The following is a 15,449-nucleotide window of genomic DNA, read 5'->3' as shown; positions in this document are numbered from 1 at the left end:
CAACCCATTCGTACATGCTGTTATAATAACTTTTTCTCATTTGCACCATATTAGGCCTACTATTATGTTCCAGGGGTTCTAAGTTGGGTTCTGCTGTCATATAAATGTCATACGTAACAGTTTTTCCCCATGCTTATTATCTTATTACACTGATTTCTAAATATTGATATTGTGTGCAATGTTATATTGTCGATTTTTACCCAATGTTCCTATTGTGTCCAATTATTAGTAGCATGAATTAGTAGCACGATTTTACCCAGCGCAGCGGGTACCCGCAGCTAGTTACTTATAAATCTCAATTAATGTTGCATAGTATTCCGTGTAGTTTAGAACGAAGCACAACTATTGCATTTGATGACAAAATTTACGTACAATGACAGCATCACATTCAAGCGAACCTATTAGACGACGAGGGCATTTTCTTCTTTACTGTCGACCTAAAGGTCTGAGATCAGGTACGCTTGACCACAAGTGACCGGATGTTTACGTGCTCGAAAAATGCAAAACTAAGCTCTGGAGCCTTGATTAATTAATTGCTATCTACCCTTATAAGATTTTTGATAACCAACTATTCGTGAATACGTGCTTACTAGACCTGCTTTAAATGTGTAAGTTCAACCAAACATCTGTTGGATCAACAGAAATAATACTAGTTAGACTATATGTCTCTCTATATTTCTATAGTTGGAACACACTGGGCGCGCACAAACACGTGTACCACCTAATAGACCGTTACGCACGCGTACAAAGAAAAACAGAAAGACAAAACCAGACAGGTTTACGAAGAAGAGTTTTGAGCAATTTTATTATACAACAGACTTTGTAACCTAGGAGAAGCCGCGCGCACGAGAGGAGCACGTAGGGTGTCACTTCCTCTCTCTCGCAAGCGCGTACAAAGAAGCCACGAGACGCGCCGACGGACAGCAGAGCGACAGAACGTCGCACGACAGAGCGCTGCAGATGGAGGCAAACGAATACGATCACTGCACACGCAACAAACACGCGTGGACGTAAGCATGCGCTGGGTGCGGCAGCAGTAACAGAGAAGCCACTTCCTCTCCCTCCCCTTCTCCCCCCTCCTCCACTCTCTCGCCAACTACACACCCTCCCCTTCACCAGCGGGGGCCCTCTCATTACGCGGTACGATCGCGCGGGTAACCCACCTACAGTGGCTGTGGGAAGAGGCAGAGGGCGACACTGGTGGCGCGCGAAGCTATCGCCTGGAAATGGCGATCAAACGAGGCCGCGATGCGGCAGAACTTGGGGATGTTGTTCGGTTTATCGCGGTTGGCGAATGCAGGGCAGGCGATTCTCAGAGCACTGGATACAGAACTACTTCAACTGAATGGGGGGAAATGTCCATAGATAATCTCTCTGCAGAGAATGGGTAGGTCCTGTGGAGAAGGGGAAAGGTTCTGTGGAAAGAGGGATGTTTCCTTTTAGAAAGAAAAGTACAAGTTCTGCAGAGAAGGGCAAGTTTCCATGGAGGGGGGCAGCGAGGCACGTCATAACCACCCTCCCGAGCGCCCGCCCATGCGCTGTACAAACATCTAACGGCTACGACTTATTCGAGCGACGGACTACACGACGATGGTAACAGTACGAATTTACAGCGATAATAAATGGCCATCAATTAATCTTCATAGAAAAAATAACGTGCGCGCTGAGACGCCTCTTCACAGAAGAGTGGTGCCCCGCTCGAAAAACTCGGACCCTCGGCCGCCAACTAGCGCTACCTGCGAACGACGGCGCGAATTATAAACTGCAAAAATAACGCGGCCGCGCGGCGTCGGCCCTCTGTACATCAACAATCTGCAAAAAACTGTACAGCTAAGTAATTCTAACGCGTAGACGCGTGGGGGAGGGAAGCCAGCCAGCGAGGGGCTGGTGCCTCCCCCACGCGACACGACTACGACAACGAACAAGAGAAAGAGACGAGAATCACGAAATGCTCAAATTTTTTCCCCGCTTCTGTTTTGCTATAAAAAAACGAGAGTAAATTTACACATATTACTAATACTTTCTCGATAATAATGACGACTCGGCGCGCGCGCGAGCTCACACGTCCAACGATATCGTGATGTAGGTAATTACACACGCTACGCACACACGGATACTAGCACACGGAGACGACATCTAGAGAAGAGATCAGGGAGACGGCTCTAGTGACTACAGTCGCGACCTTCTAGGTGCGAAGGGTGGGGGGAATTGTACACGCGCACACCCTGCGCCGGCAACGACGCGACGTCATCTGTAGACGGGCGTGCCACTGCCACGAGTCCGCAGCACGTCGAGACAGGGCGCCGCCGTAGCTGTGCAACTCTTGCACTGCTCACTCACTGCAGATGGCAAATACATCACCACAATATCTTGGAGAACCAGCATCAACAGCGGCAGCAGAAGAAATAGTAATAACAGTTATCGCAAAAGAAGATGGAGTAATATTCAGCATCGTTGTAAGCTGACCGTTGTAGTGTTCGGATGCTGCAGAGGGCGCCACCGCAGTCTATACAAGCAGTAGTCGGCGCCACGGCAACCTTTGGTCGTGGTAGCAATTGTAGGCCAGCGTCGGGTGTGGATGCTGCAGCGGGTGGGGGGCGCCACCATTGCCCCGATGAGTAGATGGCTCCCATATTGTACACAGACTTCGAGCGCACATGCTTCAGTGGCAGGGGGCACCACTAGGGCCCTTAATAATAGTTGGTGCCAGCATTGTACGCTGGCTTCGTGCGCGTACGCTGCAGAGGCAGGGGGCGCCACCACGACGGCCTCTAGTAGTAGTAGTCGGTGCCTGTGTTGTACGCTGGCTTCGTGCGCGGGTGTCGTGGGTAGTGCTTGGCGGCGGCCGCATGATGCCCGCCCCGGCCCCCGCCAGCATGCTGCGGCTGTGCGGGCAGCGCAGGCTGGTGCTGACCCCCGCCGCTGCCGGCAAGTGACGGTGCTGACACCTGCAGGTGGAGCGATGGCGCGGGCAGCAGCGGCTGCTTCATGAGTGGCTGCGGTCGCTGGTCGATGAGCGGGAGCGGCTGCTGCGCTGCGGCGACGGCCATAGCCGGCGGACCGTTGAATAGCGGCTGTACGAAACGCGCACGAATCGCAGTTCCACCTGCAACGACACGAGACGACGACGATAGTCGTTAGACGACATGTCACAGCAATGTTCTCGTTATGGCGTTAGTCGTTAGACACGGTTAGTTGTTAGACGACACGTCACGGCAATGTTCTCGTTATGGCGTAAGTCGCTGGACACGGTAGTCGTTAGACGACACGTCACGGCAATGTTCTCGTTATCGCATTAGTCGTTAGACACGATAAGTCGTTAGACGACACGTCACGGCAATGTTCTCGTTATGGCATTAGTCGTTGCACACGTTAGTCGTTAGACGACACGTCACGGCAATGTTCTCGTTATGGCGTTAGTCGTTAGACACGGTTAGTCGTTAGACGACACGTCACGGCAATGTTCTCGTTATGGCGTTAGTCGTTAGACGACACGTCACGGCAATGTTCTCGTTATCGTATTAGTCATTAGTCGTTAGACGACACCGGCAATGTTCTCGTTATCGCGTTGACCTAAACACCAGCGTTCAACGACTCTCAAATCAAATCTTTCTTCTACTATACATTGTGATCAAATGCAAAAGAATAATGGCAAAAACAACTACTACAATAAACATTCACCTCTATGCTTAACATACGCATTACAATCATCGTTATTATTATTATTATTTTTACAATTGAATTCTAATATTAACATCTTAACGCTCCACGTGAACATGCCTGTAGCAGCAGCAGCCGGCGCTACAGTAACACTGCAGGGGATGCAGCATCACTTACCGGGTAGTCCGTGCTGCTGGTGCATGATGATGGAGGGCCGCGGCTGCGTGTGCCCCACACCAGGCCGCACGACTGGAAGGTGACCGTTTGACATCGGTCCGGCCAGCTGCTGGTAGAGACCGGGAAACTGTCCGGCTGCTGCTGCCGCCACGCCACCGCCTGCAGGACGAGACAGACGCGTGCGTGTGCGGGTGAACAAGGCATTCCATCGTACGCATGCACAATACTACAGTACGGTAACCAATTGATTTCCTCTAGGCATGAACAACCAGTTAGTGCTAACAGAGGGGAATGCCTCCGGTGGCAGCAACTGCAGCAGCAGCCAAAGCAGCAACAGAAGCAGCAGCAACAGCAGCAACAACAGAAGCAGCAACAGAAGCAACAGCAGCAGCAGCAGCAGCAGCACCACCACCACCACCACCAACAACAACAACAACAACAACAACAACAACAATTATAACAACAGGAACAGCAACAACAACTAGGCTGTCTTCGCTGCAAGAGCGAACACTGTAATTGGCAATACATGTACTACTAGCAGTCCTAGACTATTAATCTATAAGTAGTATATATATTCTGTAGCGAATTCTGGGTGCGAACGCGGATCCGGGCCACTGTTGTTTCTAGGTATGAATGTAACAGCTCTCTCTCTCTTCTCTCCCTCTCCCCCCTCTCTCGCTCTTCCCGCTCTTTTGTCCCCCAGCATATGTAACAGTGTCTGTGTGCGGGCAGCTAGCCCTACAGACAGACGACAGCCGCTACAGCCTGCGTAAATTTAGCTCTGTATATGGAGCAATATATTTGCATTTTAAGTAAGGTAAGTTTTTATACGGAACGTGTATGAGAGGCAGGGAGAGTATGGTGTACGGTTTGTCAATTTAGTCCAACCATATGTCGGTTTACAAACACACACCATATTTTCCACCAACCATACACATTGTAACGCCACCAACATGTTATTTATACAAGTGACGCAGAGCGACAGCGCTCACCTGACGGCAGGTGTTCTGATGCTAAACTCACTGGCAAACGAATCAAGAGCACCCTCCCATCGCCGCGTTCGCTCTCCCTCGTTGTCTCTCTCATTCTCTTTCGCTCTCTCGCTCTTGCTCTCTCTCTCTCTCTCTTTCGCTCGATCACTCTCTCTCTCTCTCTCTCTTGCAAAATTATGAAAAATTGCTCTAAAAAGCTGCTTGTCCGGCGGACAAGCTACCGGACAGATCTACTTGTCCTCCGTGGAAATGGACAAGTACGGACAAACGGATAGCCCTTATTTCGAACACTGGGATGGTATCAGGAACCTTATCGAAGAAATGTTCGTTGGGATCGTTATGAAAGTTGCCACGAGATGGCGCGTACGTTTGAATGTCTTAAGATTAAAGATGGAAGCTCCTATCGTACGTAGTATAGCAACAACTATTTGCAAGATAGAATAGGTAAGCACTCATCCATTTACCTACACAAGCCTACAGGCTAAATAGAGAGCTGCCACCTGTAACTAATTAACGCAGGCAAAAACTACACCATACTATCACCACCACATGCACTGGCAGTGGCCACTGGCAGTGGCATAATTAAGTTACATGTAACACACTGACAGTGACAGTACAGAATGCCATAGAAATTATACGATTTAATGAGCATAAACCTTCTTCAACCAAATTTAGCTTTTGAACTTTCACTGTGACATTGTAGGCTCATACATCCAGGCATGTATAGATTCTACTAGCAAACCCGGCAGTCAAATTCTTTCTAACAGTAAACAAATCCATGTTTAACCCTCCTCTTGAGGGTCAAAAGGTTATCCGACACTTACTCTTCGCATGTCAGCAGAAGGTACATTTCATGGTCCTTTCAATAAAGCCATAAAAATGCTAGGTCACCGCTGAAACAAAAAAGTTGTTCAATCGCTCCGTCAGAGACCATGTCCTCAGAAAATGTCTAAAATCCGCCCTGTGCCCCATTGACCTTTGACCTGTGCCCTCCAATTTCGGCACAGTGATGGCTTTTCCTACCATGACTATCACGAGCCTAGGTTGAGCCGTTTAGATTTGTGCCGCAATTCTGCATTTCCAAGTTAAGGAGGGAATGTTCCCCCTTCTTTTACACCTCTTGACCTTTGACCTTTGACCCCCAGCTTCGACATCTCTACTCGTTTTAACGATCCCCCCAACATCCCGAATATCGTAACCGTACGTCGAGCGGTTAAGATTTGTGCCCAACTGTTGACGCACGGACGACCATGCGATTCTACAAGCTGCATCTGACTATGTCAGATGAGCTAATAATAATAAACAGCAGCAGCAGCAGCAGCAGCCTCACCTGGGAGAACCTTGTGTGCAGTGAGGTCCATCGTGTAGTGGCCCTGTACGGGCGGCGGTGGTGGAGGCGGAGAGTCGTCCGGATCACCATTCACCTCGTCTGCAACGACACCCGTTAACGACAAAACGTAAGACGACATGAACAACAAACAGCCCGTCTGATGTGCTTCGACAAAACCAAAATAATACATAGCCGCTTAGAGATGCTAAAGCAGAACGATTTGACCTTACGCTTTTGGAAGTTCTGGAAAAGGTGCAACAACAGAATTGGACATAATAGAGTTTCTATTATGGGCAAAACAGCAATAAATCAAGTTAATTAAAGGATAGGTGTCAAGCTTTTCAGCTAAAGTAATTAAAATTAATTGTTCACATACAATAATCAAGTTGGTACCTAGAGAAATAAGTTGATTTTAGTCAAAACAGTATCAGTAAAGCACAAATCGCAGAAAAGTAAGTCCGCAAAGCAGCTCCCTGAAAATGCTTGGCTCGTGAGCGGTGACGTCACGAGAAGCGTTTCAATAAAATATAATGCTAACTAAATACGAAATCTATTTACTTAGTACAAAATTCTTAATGCTTCTATACTATAGGCCTACTCTCTTTCACCTATTATCGCCGATAGTTTCCTACCATTGCATTACCGGCAGCCATTGCTCTCGCGGCGCGACTGTTGCACGCTTGCACTAATATAGAGAGCAGGTAAGAAAGCGCGATTCCAAAATTCGCTTGATCGCTCGCTGCATTTCTAACGATTTCAACACAAATACTCATCCAACAGCTTCCATCTCTGTTTCTCCTTCAACAACAGTGTTCACTTGTTATAAACACATAACGTCTCTGTTCGTAACCGAGCTGTGTCACGCGAAATCACACAAAGACTGACGAAATTCTCGCGTTTTCTCCATTTGCGCACAGGATGTTACAAACTTAAGTATGGCTAAAGGCGGCGCCAAGTTTGTAGCATCCCGTGCGCAAATGGAGAAAACGCGAGAATTTCGTCAGTCTGTGTGATTTCGCGTGACACAGCTCGGTTACGAACAGAGACATTGTTTTTATAACAAGTGAACACTGTTGTTGAAGGAGAAACAGATGGAAGCTGTTGGATGAGTATTTGTGTTGAAATCGTTAGAAATGCAGCGAGCGATCAAGCGAATTTTGGAATCGCGCTTTCTTACCTGCTCTCTATATTAGTGCAAGCGTGCAACAGTCGCGCCGCGAGAGCAATGGCTGCCGGTAATGCAATGGTATGAAACTATCGGCGATAATAGGTGAAAGAGAGTAGGCCTATAGTATAGAAACATTAAGAATTTTGTACTAAGTAAATAGATTTCGTATTTAGTTAGCATTATATTTTATTGAAACGCTTCAAGTGCCTGTGGTCACGATGACGAGCATGACGTACATGTAGTTGCCTGATATCGCCGTGCTGTGTTGATATGAACTGAGGCTCGTAGGGTCTATGTCCCCCTGACCTCTGTTTGACCTGGCTCGACGGACTTGCGGCCCCGGTTTTTGCGCGCAGCGCACAGCTCGCGGCGAGGCCGCGCCCCAACGCGAATACGCCGCCCCCTTAGACAGGGGTCTGAAAATGCACTCCGCGAAAACTGGGCGCAATCCAACCAACATTTCGGGATGGACGGCTTGAGGCCATCTCCAAACGGCCCCTAAACTTTTTTTGGGGTGGCGCGCCTCATGGCTAAGACGTAGTGGCTCCTACAAGAAACTCCAAGAAATGCTGTCAATCAGCAATGACGCGCTTGCTCATTGGCCGCTACGCGATGACGTGCGCTTCTGCCGAGTATAGCGTTACGTCTATCACAGAGGTTTTAACGAAGACGTGTACGGCGCTCCACGTGGGCTGGCGCGGTCTAGATGCTATCTCCAAAAGCGCCTGGCTCCGTACGTGCGAGGTTTTTATCAACCTCTTGACCCCGCGCTGCCCGTGGCGACGGCATGTCGTGCGAGCACGTGCTGGCGTGGCCGTGGCAGTTTTTACACGTAGCTAATCCTACAATACGCCGCCACACTGACACACAAATATATATATGCACATGTTTTTACGAAGACGGCGGAGCACGATATTCCAGCCTCCCTCCTCCCCCGCGCTCACGTGGCGACCGGGCACGGTCGAAATGCTATATCCCACAAACGCTGGCTCGGGGAGTTTTTGCGCCGCGGTGACTTTCGTAGTAAATAGATTTTGTATTTATTTAGCATTACATTTTATTGAAACGCTGCAAGTTCATGCTTGTGTGCCTGGCTGCGCAGCACTGCATGCAGTATTATAGATACCTTATTAACCGCTGCGCGCGAGTCGCAGCCGAGAGAGAGAGAGACGAGAGAGAGGAGAGAGAGACTGACCATGGGAGTGCGAGAAGAGAGAAAGAGAGTAAGATAAGGTACGAAAATACAGCAGTGACGTACGACGCGAGAATGTACAAACGTGTGTCAATCTATAGATCCGAAAGCCCCCCCAAAGCAATGTACCGAGCCGATGTACGTGTCCCGAAAACTGCGCGATGCTTAGGCTGCCCGCTATACCATTCGCGCGCCGCCTTCCTTCGGTTGCGGCGGAATTTTTCTTTCGTATACGGGGAGCCGACGATGCTACAGTAACATACACCCCGCATCCGTGCGCCAGTCCCCCGAAGCGCGACTTAACGCTTTCGCCGTCGGAGACAACGCTCTTGTTTTTTTTTTTTTTTTTTTTTTTTTTTTTTTTTTGTTTTGTTTCTTTTTGTTCACCGTCTTCTCTGTTGTATCCATTTTGACTAACACCTAACCCTAACCCTAGTATATATATATATATTATATATAATATAAATAGTCAGAAATAGCTAATCGACCAGGTCAAACAGATGTCACGGGGACATAGACCTTTATCTGCTGCAACTGAGATCAATGGTATCTGCTCTCGTTGTATAAAGATTTTGCATCGTGTAAATACAGGCGTTGGCCAACACGTATTCGATATCAGTCATAGATGTTTGTATGCACTTGAACTTATGTTACTTTGCCGAGATATTCAGGGTGGTGTATACCTCGTTGACAATCCTATAGTTTATTGCCACAGTATCGACAGTGTGCGATTCCTACACCGCGGTTATCACGCTATGTCATCAGGGTGCTCGCTCGCGTTGTAACAGTGTGCCAAGCATATGGAGAAGAGGGAGGAAGGAGGGAGAAAAGAGAGAGAGAGAGAGGAGAGAAGGCGAAGGGAGACGAGAGAGGAGCGAGGGAGGGAGAAGAGAAGAAGGAGAGAGAGAGAGAGAGAGAAGAGAGAGGCGACGCGGAGGAGGGAAGAGAGAGGGAGAGAGAGAGAGAAGAGAAGAGAGAAGAGAAGGAGAGGAGCAGAGGAGAGAGGAGAGAGAGAGGAGAAGAGAGAGAGAGAGAGAGAGAGAGAGAGAGAGAGAGAGAGAGAGAGAGAGAGAGAGAGAGAGAGAGACCTGGGTTTATACCACGAAATAACACTTAGTACTGCTGAGAGGGTCTATGTCCCACAGGGTACTGCCGGAACGTACCCTGGTACTATCTAATATGCCGGACAGTACCTCGCCTACTCTACTAACGAGTCTAGGGAGTCACCTACACCTACTACCTAACCCTAACCATATCAGATAGTTACCAGGGTACGTCCCGGTATATCGGACCGTACCCAGGGTACGTTCCGGCAGTACCCTGGGGGACATAGACCCTATTAGCCTTAGGCTGGGCCGAGCTACAAAGCTATCAGGAGTATATCAATATTGATAGACTCCTGAAGCTATCCTTGTATAGGATGGTCAGGGGTTGATGCAATGCACGTTACATTTGGTGAACCTAAAAATAGATGTGACTGTGGTGGCACATTGCAATTTGTTGGTACATGTGAATGTTACTGACTCAATGAAACAGTGTGTAACGAGTGTACAGTCCCAGATACCTTCCTCATAGTTACTTGTGATTAGTTCAATTTATTGGTACTATATATGGTGATACTACATAGGATATGAAGACAGCAACAGTAAAGACGTCAACAAAGATTGCCCATTGAACACGCACATGGAAGAGTGTCTTAACCGAAATAAATCATAGGAATTATGAAGTTCAACGCTGAACATTCAGCAGCTCATACATGCAGTCAATAACCTGATATTACACTGCACTGGTGTCCTCGTTTTCTGCAGTATTACTGCTTTCAGATTCATATAAATCACTATTTTCCTCTCCTTTGCAAGCAGTTCAAATTGATACGGCTCAATATTTTCATGAGAACTGTGGACTACCTCGTCAAAATCGTACTCGGTTCCCCATCCCAAACACACACTTTACAATGGACAGCCTAGATGCAGCGGCCGCACATGGCTGATTCTACGTCATGCCAGAGTAATTGTGTGACGTCAGCGCTCAGACATTTCTTATCCCAGTGCGGCGATTTCGAATGTATAAACCGGTGTAGCAACATTACTGAGTGCTTATTTTGACAGATTTTTTGACATACTTGAAGGATATATATATATATCTATGATATATTTAAGTGTGAGTGGGATATTTTGAGGTTTAAAAGCTCGACACTAATCCTTTAAGTCTCGATGCTAATCGAACCGAAAAATAGATTCTACACAAACGCAGCAACGTAAGAGGCGGGAAAAACGATCCCGCCCACTAATCTTTAATCTCGTGAGAGCGGTGGGGGGGGGGCTTGGACAGAGAGTGCGAAAACGTTCCCCCTGTCTCCGCCGGCGCGCCCCCGGTGGTCAGCACACGCACTCACCCTTCTCGGCATCGTCATCGTCGTCTGAGAGGCCAAACTCCTTGCGGAGTCGCGCGGTGAGGCTCTCGCGCTCCTTCTCGCGCTGTGTCTTGTTGCACTCCTCCTTCAGGTCCTGGAACGCAGGCAGACTCTGCAGGCTCTGCAGACGCTCCTCGAGGCTGAGTCCAGCGAACATGGCGTCGCGAGACGTCTCCACCTTACCTGCAAGGTGAGGCGAGAGGACGGGAGGAGAGGGAGGAGAGCGAGTTAGTTAAATGTAGCGTGAGAGAGAACGCGTGATGAATGAACGAGGACACACGCACACGCACGCACGCACGCACGCACGCACGCACGCATGCACAATTCTACTACTCTGTAACGACACCGACTTTACTAATAGAGCCTGTAAGGCATGAACGGAACACCATGACAAAGAGACACGTTAATCGCCCGTGTTCGCGCAGCAACGATGAGCACCTGCTCAGTAACGCGAGTCAGCGTGACACCACCAGAGGGCGCCGCACTCACCGGCCTTCAGCGCGAGATTCTCGCGGAACGCCTCTGTTGCGGAGAGACGCTCGAGCAGCGGGGGCGCCGACGACGGCTCATCATGGTTCGCGCCAGTGACGAACAGCGTCGCCGTGGCAACGGGCAGCTTCGTCGGTGTGCTACCCGTGCTCTCACTGCCGCCGACGCTCTTAAAGCGCTGGCGGTACTCCAGCAGCGACATCTGGTGATGAGAATAGACATCGATATTGGATTAAAACCATTAAGACGAGGGAATGCAAAACTCCTTTATCTATGTCATGTATGGTTAAAAATTGCAAAATAAAAATATATAACAACAACAACAACAACAACAACAACAACAACAACAACAACAACAACAACAACAACAACAACAGCATTAATGTTAAAATAAATAATAAAATAATAAACAAAATAAAGCGTATTTCTAGGTAGTTCTAGTCAGTAATTGTCATCAAGAAGACATGCGAAAAGATTCACTCTCTCACCTTCTTCTTCGGCTTTGGCTTCTCCTGCGGCAGCGACGGTGGCGCCCCAGCGTCCGTCGCCGCAACAACGGCTTCAACCGCGCTCATGTTGCTGTCTCCGTTGTCAAAGTCGTCGCGGCTCTCCTCGTCGCGCGCGTTCAGCAGTGCTCCCTGGTGGCCGTCGGCGCCTGTCGGCTCGGTGATGCCCGAGGCCTCGTCTGCGGCCCACTGGTGGTGGAGGCGGCTCGCGGGCAGTATCTCGTCCTCCAGCTCTGAGCTGCTGATCTCTCCCTCGCTGCGGTACTTCCCCTCCTCCGTCTCAGCGACAGCGCCACCTGCGGGCGGTTCTGTTTTCGTCTGCACGACGAACGCACTCAAGTTTTCCGTGGCGACTGCGGCGCCCCCTGGCAGCCGGGGTTTGTCAGGTTCTGTTTTCCATCGTTGTGAGTCCCGCCCCTCCTCCCCCGCCACGTCCCGCTGCTCCCCCTCCTCCTCCCCCGGTTCCTGCTTTGTGTCCACCAGAGGTGTGCACTCCTCCTTTTCCTCCTTCACTGCTACCTGCTCCTCCTGCTCCAATGCCGCAGCATCCTCTTCTTCCTCCTCCTCCTGTGCACCATTGTTTTTCGTGCGTGCCGGCCTCGCGGCAACGGCAGCACTCTCGTGGTCGATGCCCCTCATTGTCGACGACGTCGCCTCGTTCTCCGTATCCGTGGTAACGCCCTCGTCGGCTGTGTCGTCTGCCGTCTCGTTCCCGTTGGCGACGAGGAGCGACTCGGACCTCTCGCTGTCCTGCGACGAGACGCGGCGTGTGTCGCTGCATGGCTGCAGCGAAGCACCAGCAACGTTAGCACATACATCCACGTGGTGTATGCAGACAAACACACACAACGCGACCTACGGCTCCTAGCAAGGCTGCATGAAGAGTGACACAAACATGAGTGACCGACTAGTGATACTCTATAGCGACAACGGGTTCCCAAGACAACAACAGCACATTCACCACTACACCGCTGTAGACATGTGTCTCATGACAACTAGCCACTCTCCACTCTCGTGTTTACCCTCGACGCTCGCGTGGCGACAGTGCCCCCTACCTTCGCGAACAGCGATCCGTCGAACATCGTTGAGAACTGGTCGTAGCGGTCGCCCGGGGTGATGGGCGTGATGGGAAGCCGCGTCGCCGTCGCTGCGGCGGTGGCGCCCCCGCGCGGCGACGGGCCTCCTCCGCCGCCGGCATCGTCGTAGTCGGGGGTGCTGGTGTAGCCCTCGGGCTGGTGGCCGGGCGACGGCGTTGAGACGGGAGATCCTCGCAGCGTGTCAGTCGACTCTCGCGCGAGACGTCGCTTCTTCAGCGGTGTCACGAGGTCGACTGCAAGGACACGCGAGACAAGTTAGCGTGGTGGTGCGAGACAGGTGAGACAAGTTAGCGTGGCGACGTGAGACACGTTAGCGTGGTGGCGCGAGATGGGTGAGACACGTTAGCGTGGCGACGCGAGACAGGCGAGACACGTTAGCGTGGAGACGTTAGACAGGTGAGACACGTTAGCGTGGCGACGCGAGACAGGTGAGACACGTTAGCGTGGCGACGCGAGACAGGTGAGACACGTTAGCGTGGCGACGCGAGACAGGTGAGACACGTTAGCATGGTGGTGCGAGACAGGTGAGACACGTTAGCATGGTGGCGCGAGACGGGTGAGACACGTTAGCATGGTGGCCTGACGCCGGAGACGGGTGAGACACGATTAGCTGGCGACGCCGCAGACAGGCAGACACGTTTAGCGTGCGGACGCGAGGACACTACACGACACTTTAGCATTGGTGGTGCGAGACAGTGAGACCTGTTAGCGTGGCCGACACGAGTAACAGGAGACACGTTCACGTGCGACGCAAGACGCGGAGACACGTTAGCCCCCCCCCCATGCGACCAACGGTGAGACACTGTTAGGTTGGCGACGCAAGACGGGCTGCAGACACGTTAGCATGTGGTTGCGAGACAGGGAGACACGGTAGCGTGTGGTGCGCATCACAGCTTGAGACACAGTTTAGCGTGGTGGTGTGAGAAGGTATACACAACGCTTACGTGGTGGTGCCGAGACAGGTGAACACGTTAGCGTGTGTGCAGACAGGCTGAGACCGGTTAGCGTGGTGGTCGAGACACGTGAGGCCGTTAGAGTGTGAGGTCAGACGAGTGAGACCCGTGAGCGTGGCCGCACGTGAGACATCGTTAGCGTGGGCGCGATTATGGCGTGAGACACATTAGCGTGGCGACGCGAGACGCTGCGAGACACTCTACGTGAGACGTTAACAGTGAGACACGTTAGCCGTGGCCCGACGTGAGACAGGCTCAGCCACGTTAAGCATCTTGGTGCGAGATGGGTGAGCACACGTTAGCATGGTTGCGCGCAGACGGCTGAGACACTCGGTAGGTGGCGACCGAACGGTGCAGTACACCTTAGCATGCGTGCGCTGCTAGACAGGTGCGAGACACGTTAGCGTGCCGTGTGCCCGAGGACAGGTGAGACTACGTTAGCGGTGCCGACGCGAGACAGTGAACACGTAGCTGCCGACTGAGACAGGTGAGACACGATTAGTCGTGGTCACGCGAGACATGCAACACGTGAGCATGTTGTTCGAGACAGGTGATGACACGTTACCTTGTGGTTGCGCAGACATGTCGAACACATTAGCGTTGTTTTGATGTGAGAAGGTGAGACACGTTAGCGCTGGTGGTGCGAGACAGGTGAGATCACACGTTAGCGTGCGTGGTCGAAACAGCGTGAGACACTTAGCTGAGTGGTGCGAAAAGGAGACCCGTTAGCGTGGTGGCCGAAGACAGATGAGACCCACCGTTAGCCGTGCGTGCGTGTGAGACAGTGAGGACCCGTTAGCGTGGTGGTGCCGAGACAGTGTGAGACACGTATAGCCGTTGGTGGTCCGAGACAGGCTGAGACACTGTTATGCGTGGTGGTGCGAACAGGTGAGACACTTACGGTGGTGTGTCAGACAGGTGCACGAAACACGTTAGCGTCGTGTGCGAGGGACAGGTGAGACCAGTTACCCGTGTGCGTGCGATGACAGTGGAGACCCTTAGCGTGTGGTGTCGAGACAGGTGAGACCACGTTAGCGTGGTGTGTGAGACAGAGACCCGTTAGCGTGTGGTTGCGAGGACAGGTGAGACCACGTTAGCGTGTGGTGCGAGACAGTGAACACGTTAGCGTTTGTGGTGTCAGACAGGTGAAAAACACGTTAGCGTGGTGTGTGCCGGCCCCCCCCCCCCAGACAGGTGAGACAGTTAGCGTGGTGGTGCGAGACAGGTGAGACACGTTAGCGTGGTGGTGTCAGACAGGTGAGAAACACGTTAGCGTGGTGGTGCGAGACAGGTGAGACACGTTAGCGTGGTGGTGCGAGACAGGTGAGACACGTTAGCGTGGTGGTGCGAGACAGGTGAGACACGTTAGCGTGCGAGACAGGTGAGACACGTTAGCGTGACTGGTGCGATACACGGTGAGACCCGTTAGCATGGCCTGATGGCCTACTCTGTTATGCCACGTTACAGAAAAA

General features: G+C 51.1%; 1 protein-coding gene across 1 annotated transcript; it reads right to left on the bottom strand.

Annotated features, from left to right (window-relative positions):
• Positions 1-777: 777 nt before the first annotated feature.
• Positions 778-14,561, bottom strand: LOC106810597 (retinitis pigmentosa 1-like 1 protein). The gene is made up of 10 exons (XM_014814003.1): positions 14,543-14,561; positions 13,108-13,257; positions 12,787-12,800; positions 12,447-12,710; positions 11,910-12,344; positions 11,422-11,623; positions 10,915-11,115; positions 6,160-6,258; positions 3,838-3,996; positions 778-3,106 (listed from the first exon to the last, which is right to left on the bottom strand). The coding sequence occupies exons 1-10, from the start codon at positions 14,559-14,561 to the stop codon at positions 2,772-2,774; spliced, it is 1,878 nt and encodes a 625-aa protein (XP_014669489.1). The 3' UTR covers positions 778-2,771.
• Positions 14,562-15,449: the final 888 nt, after the last annotated feature.

Source organism: Priapulus caudatus, unplaced genomic scaffold, assembly GCF_000485595.1.
Source record: "Priapulus caudatus unplaced genomic scaffold, Priapulus_caudatus-5.0.1 Scaffold456, whole genome shotgun sequence".
Classification (NCBI taxonomy): Eukaryota; Metazoa; Priapulida; class Priapulimorpha; order Priapulimorphida; family Priapulidae; genus Priapulus; species Priapulus caudatus.
Note: the sequence above shows the minus strand (reverse complement) of the source record. Positions and strands in the feature narration are given on the sequence as shown.

Bases quoted from the DNA above. Each gene is read 5' to 3' on its own strand.
- LOC106810597 (XM_014814003.1), bottom strand. The intron at 11,624-11,909 runs GTGAGAGAGTGA...TCTCATCACCAG, and splicing joins AGCCAAAGCCGAAGAAGAAG to ATGTCGCTGCTGGAGTACCG. The intron at 11,116-11,421 runs GTGAGTGCGGCG...CTCACCTTGCAG, and splicing joins GAATCTCGCGCTGAAGGCCG to GTAAGGTGGAGACGTCTCGC.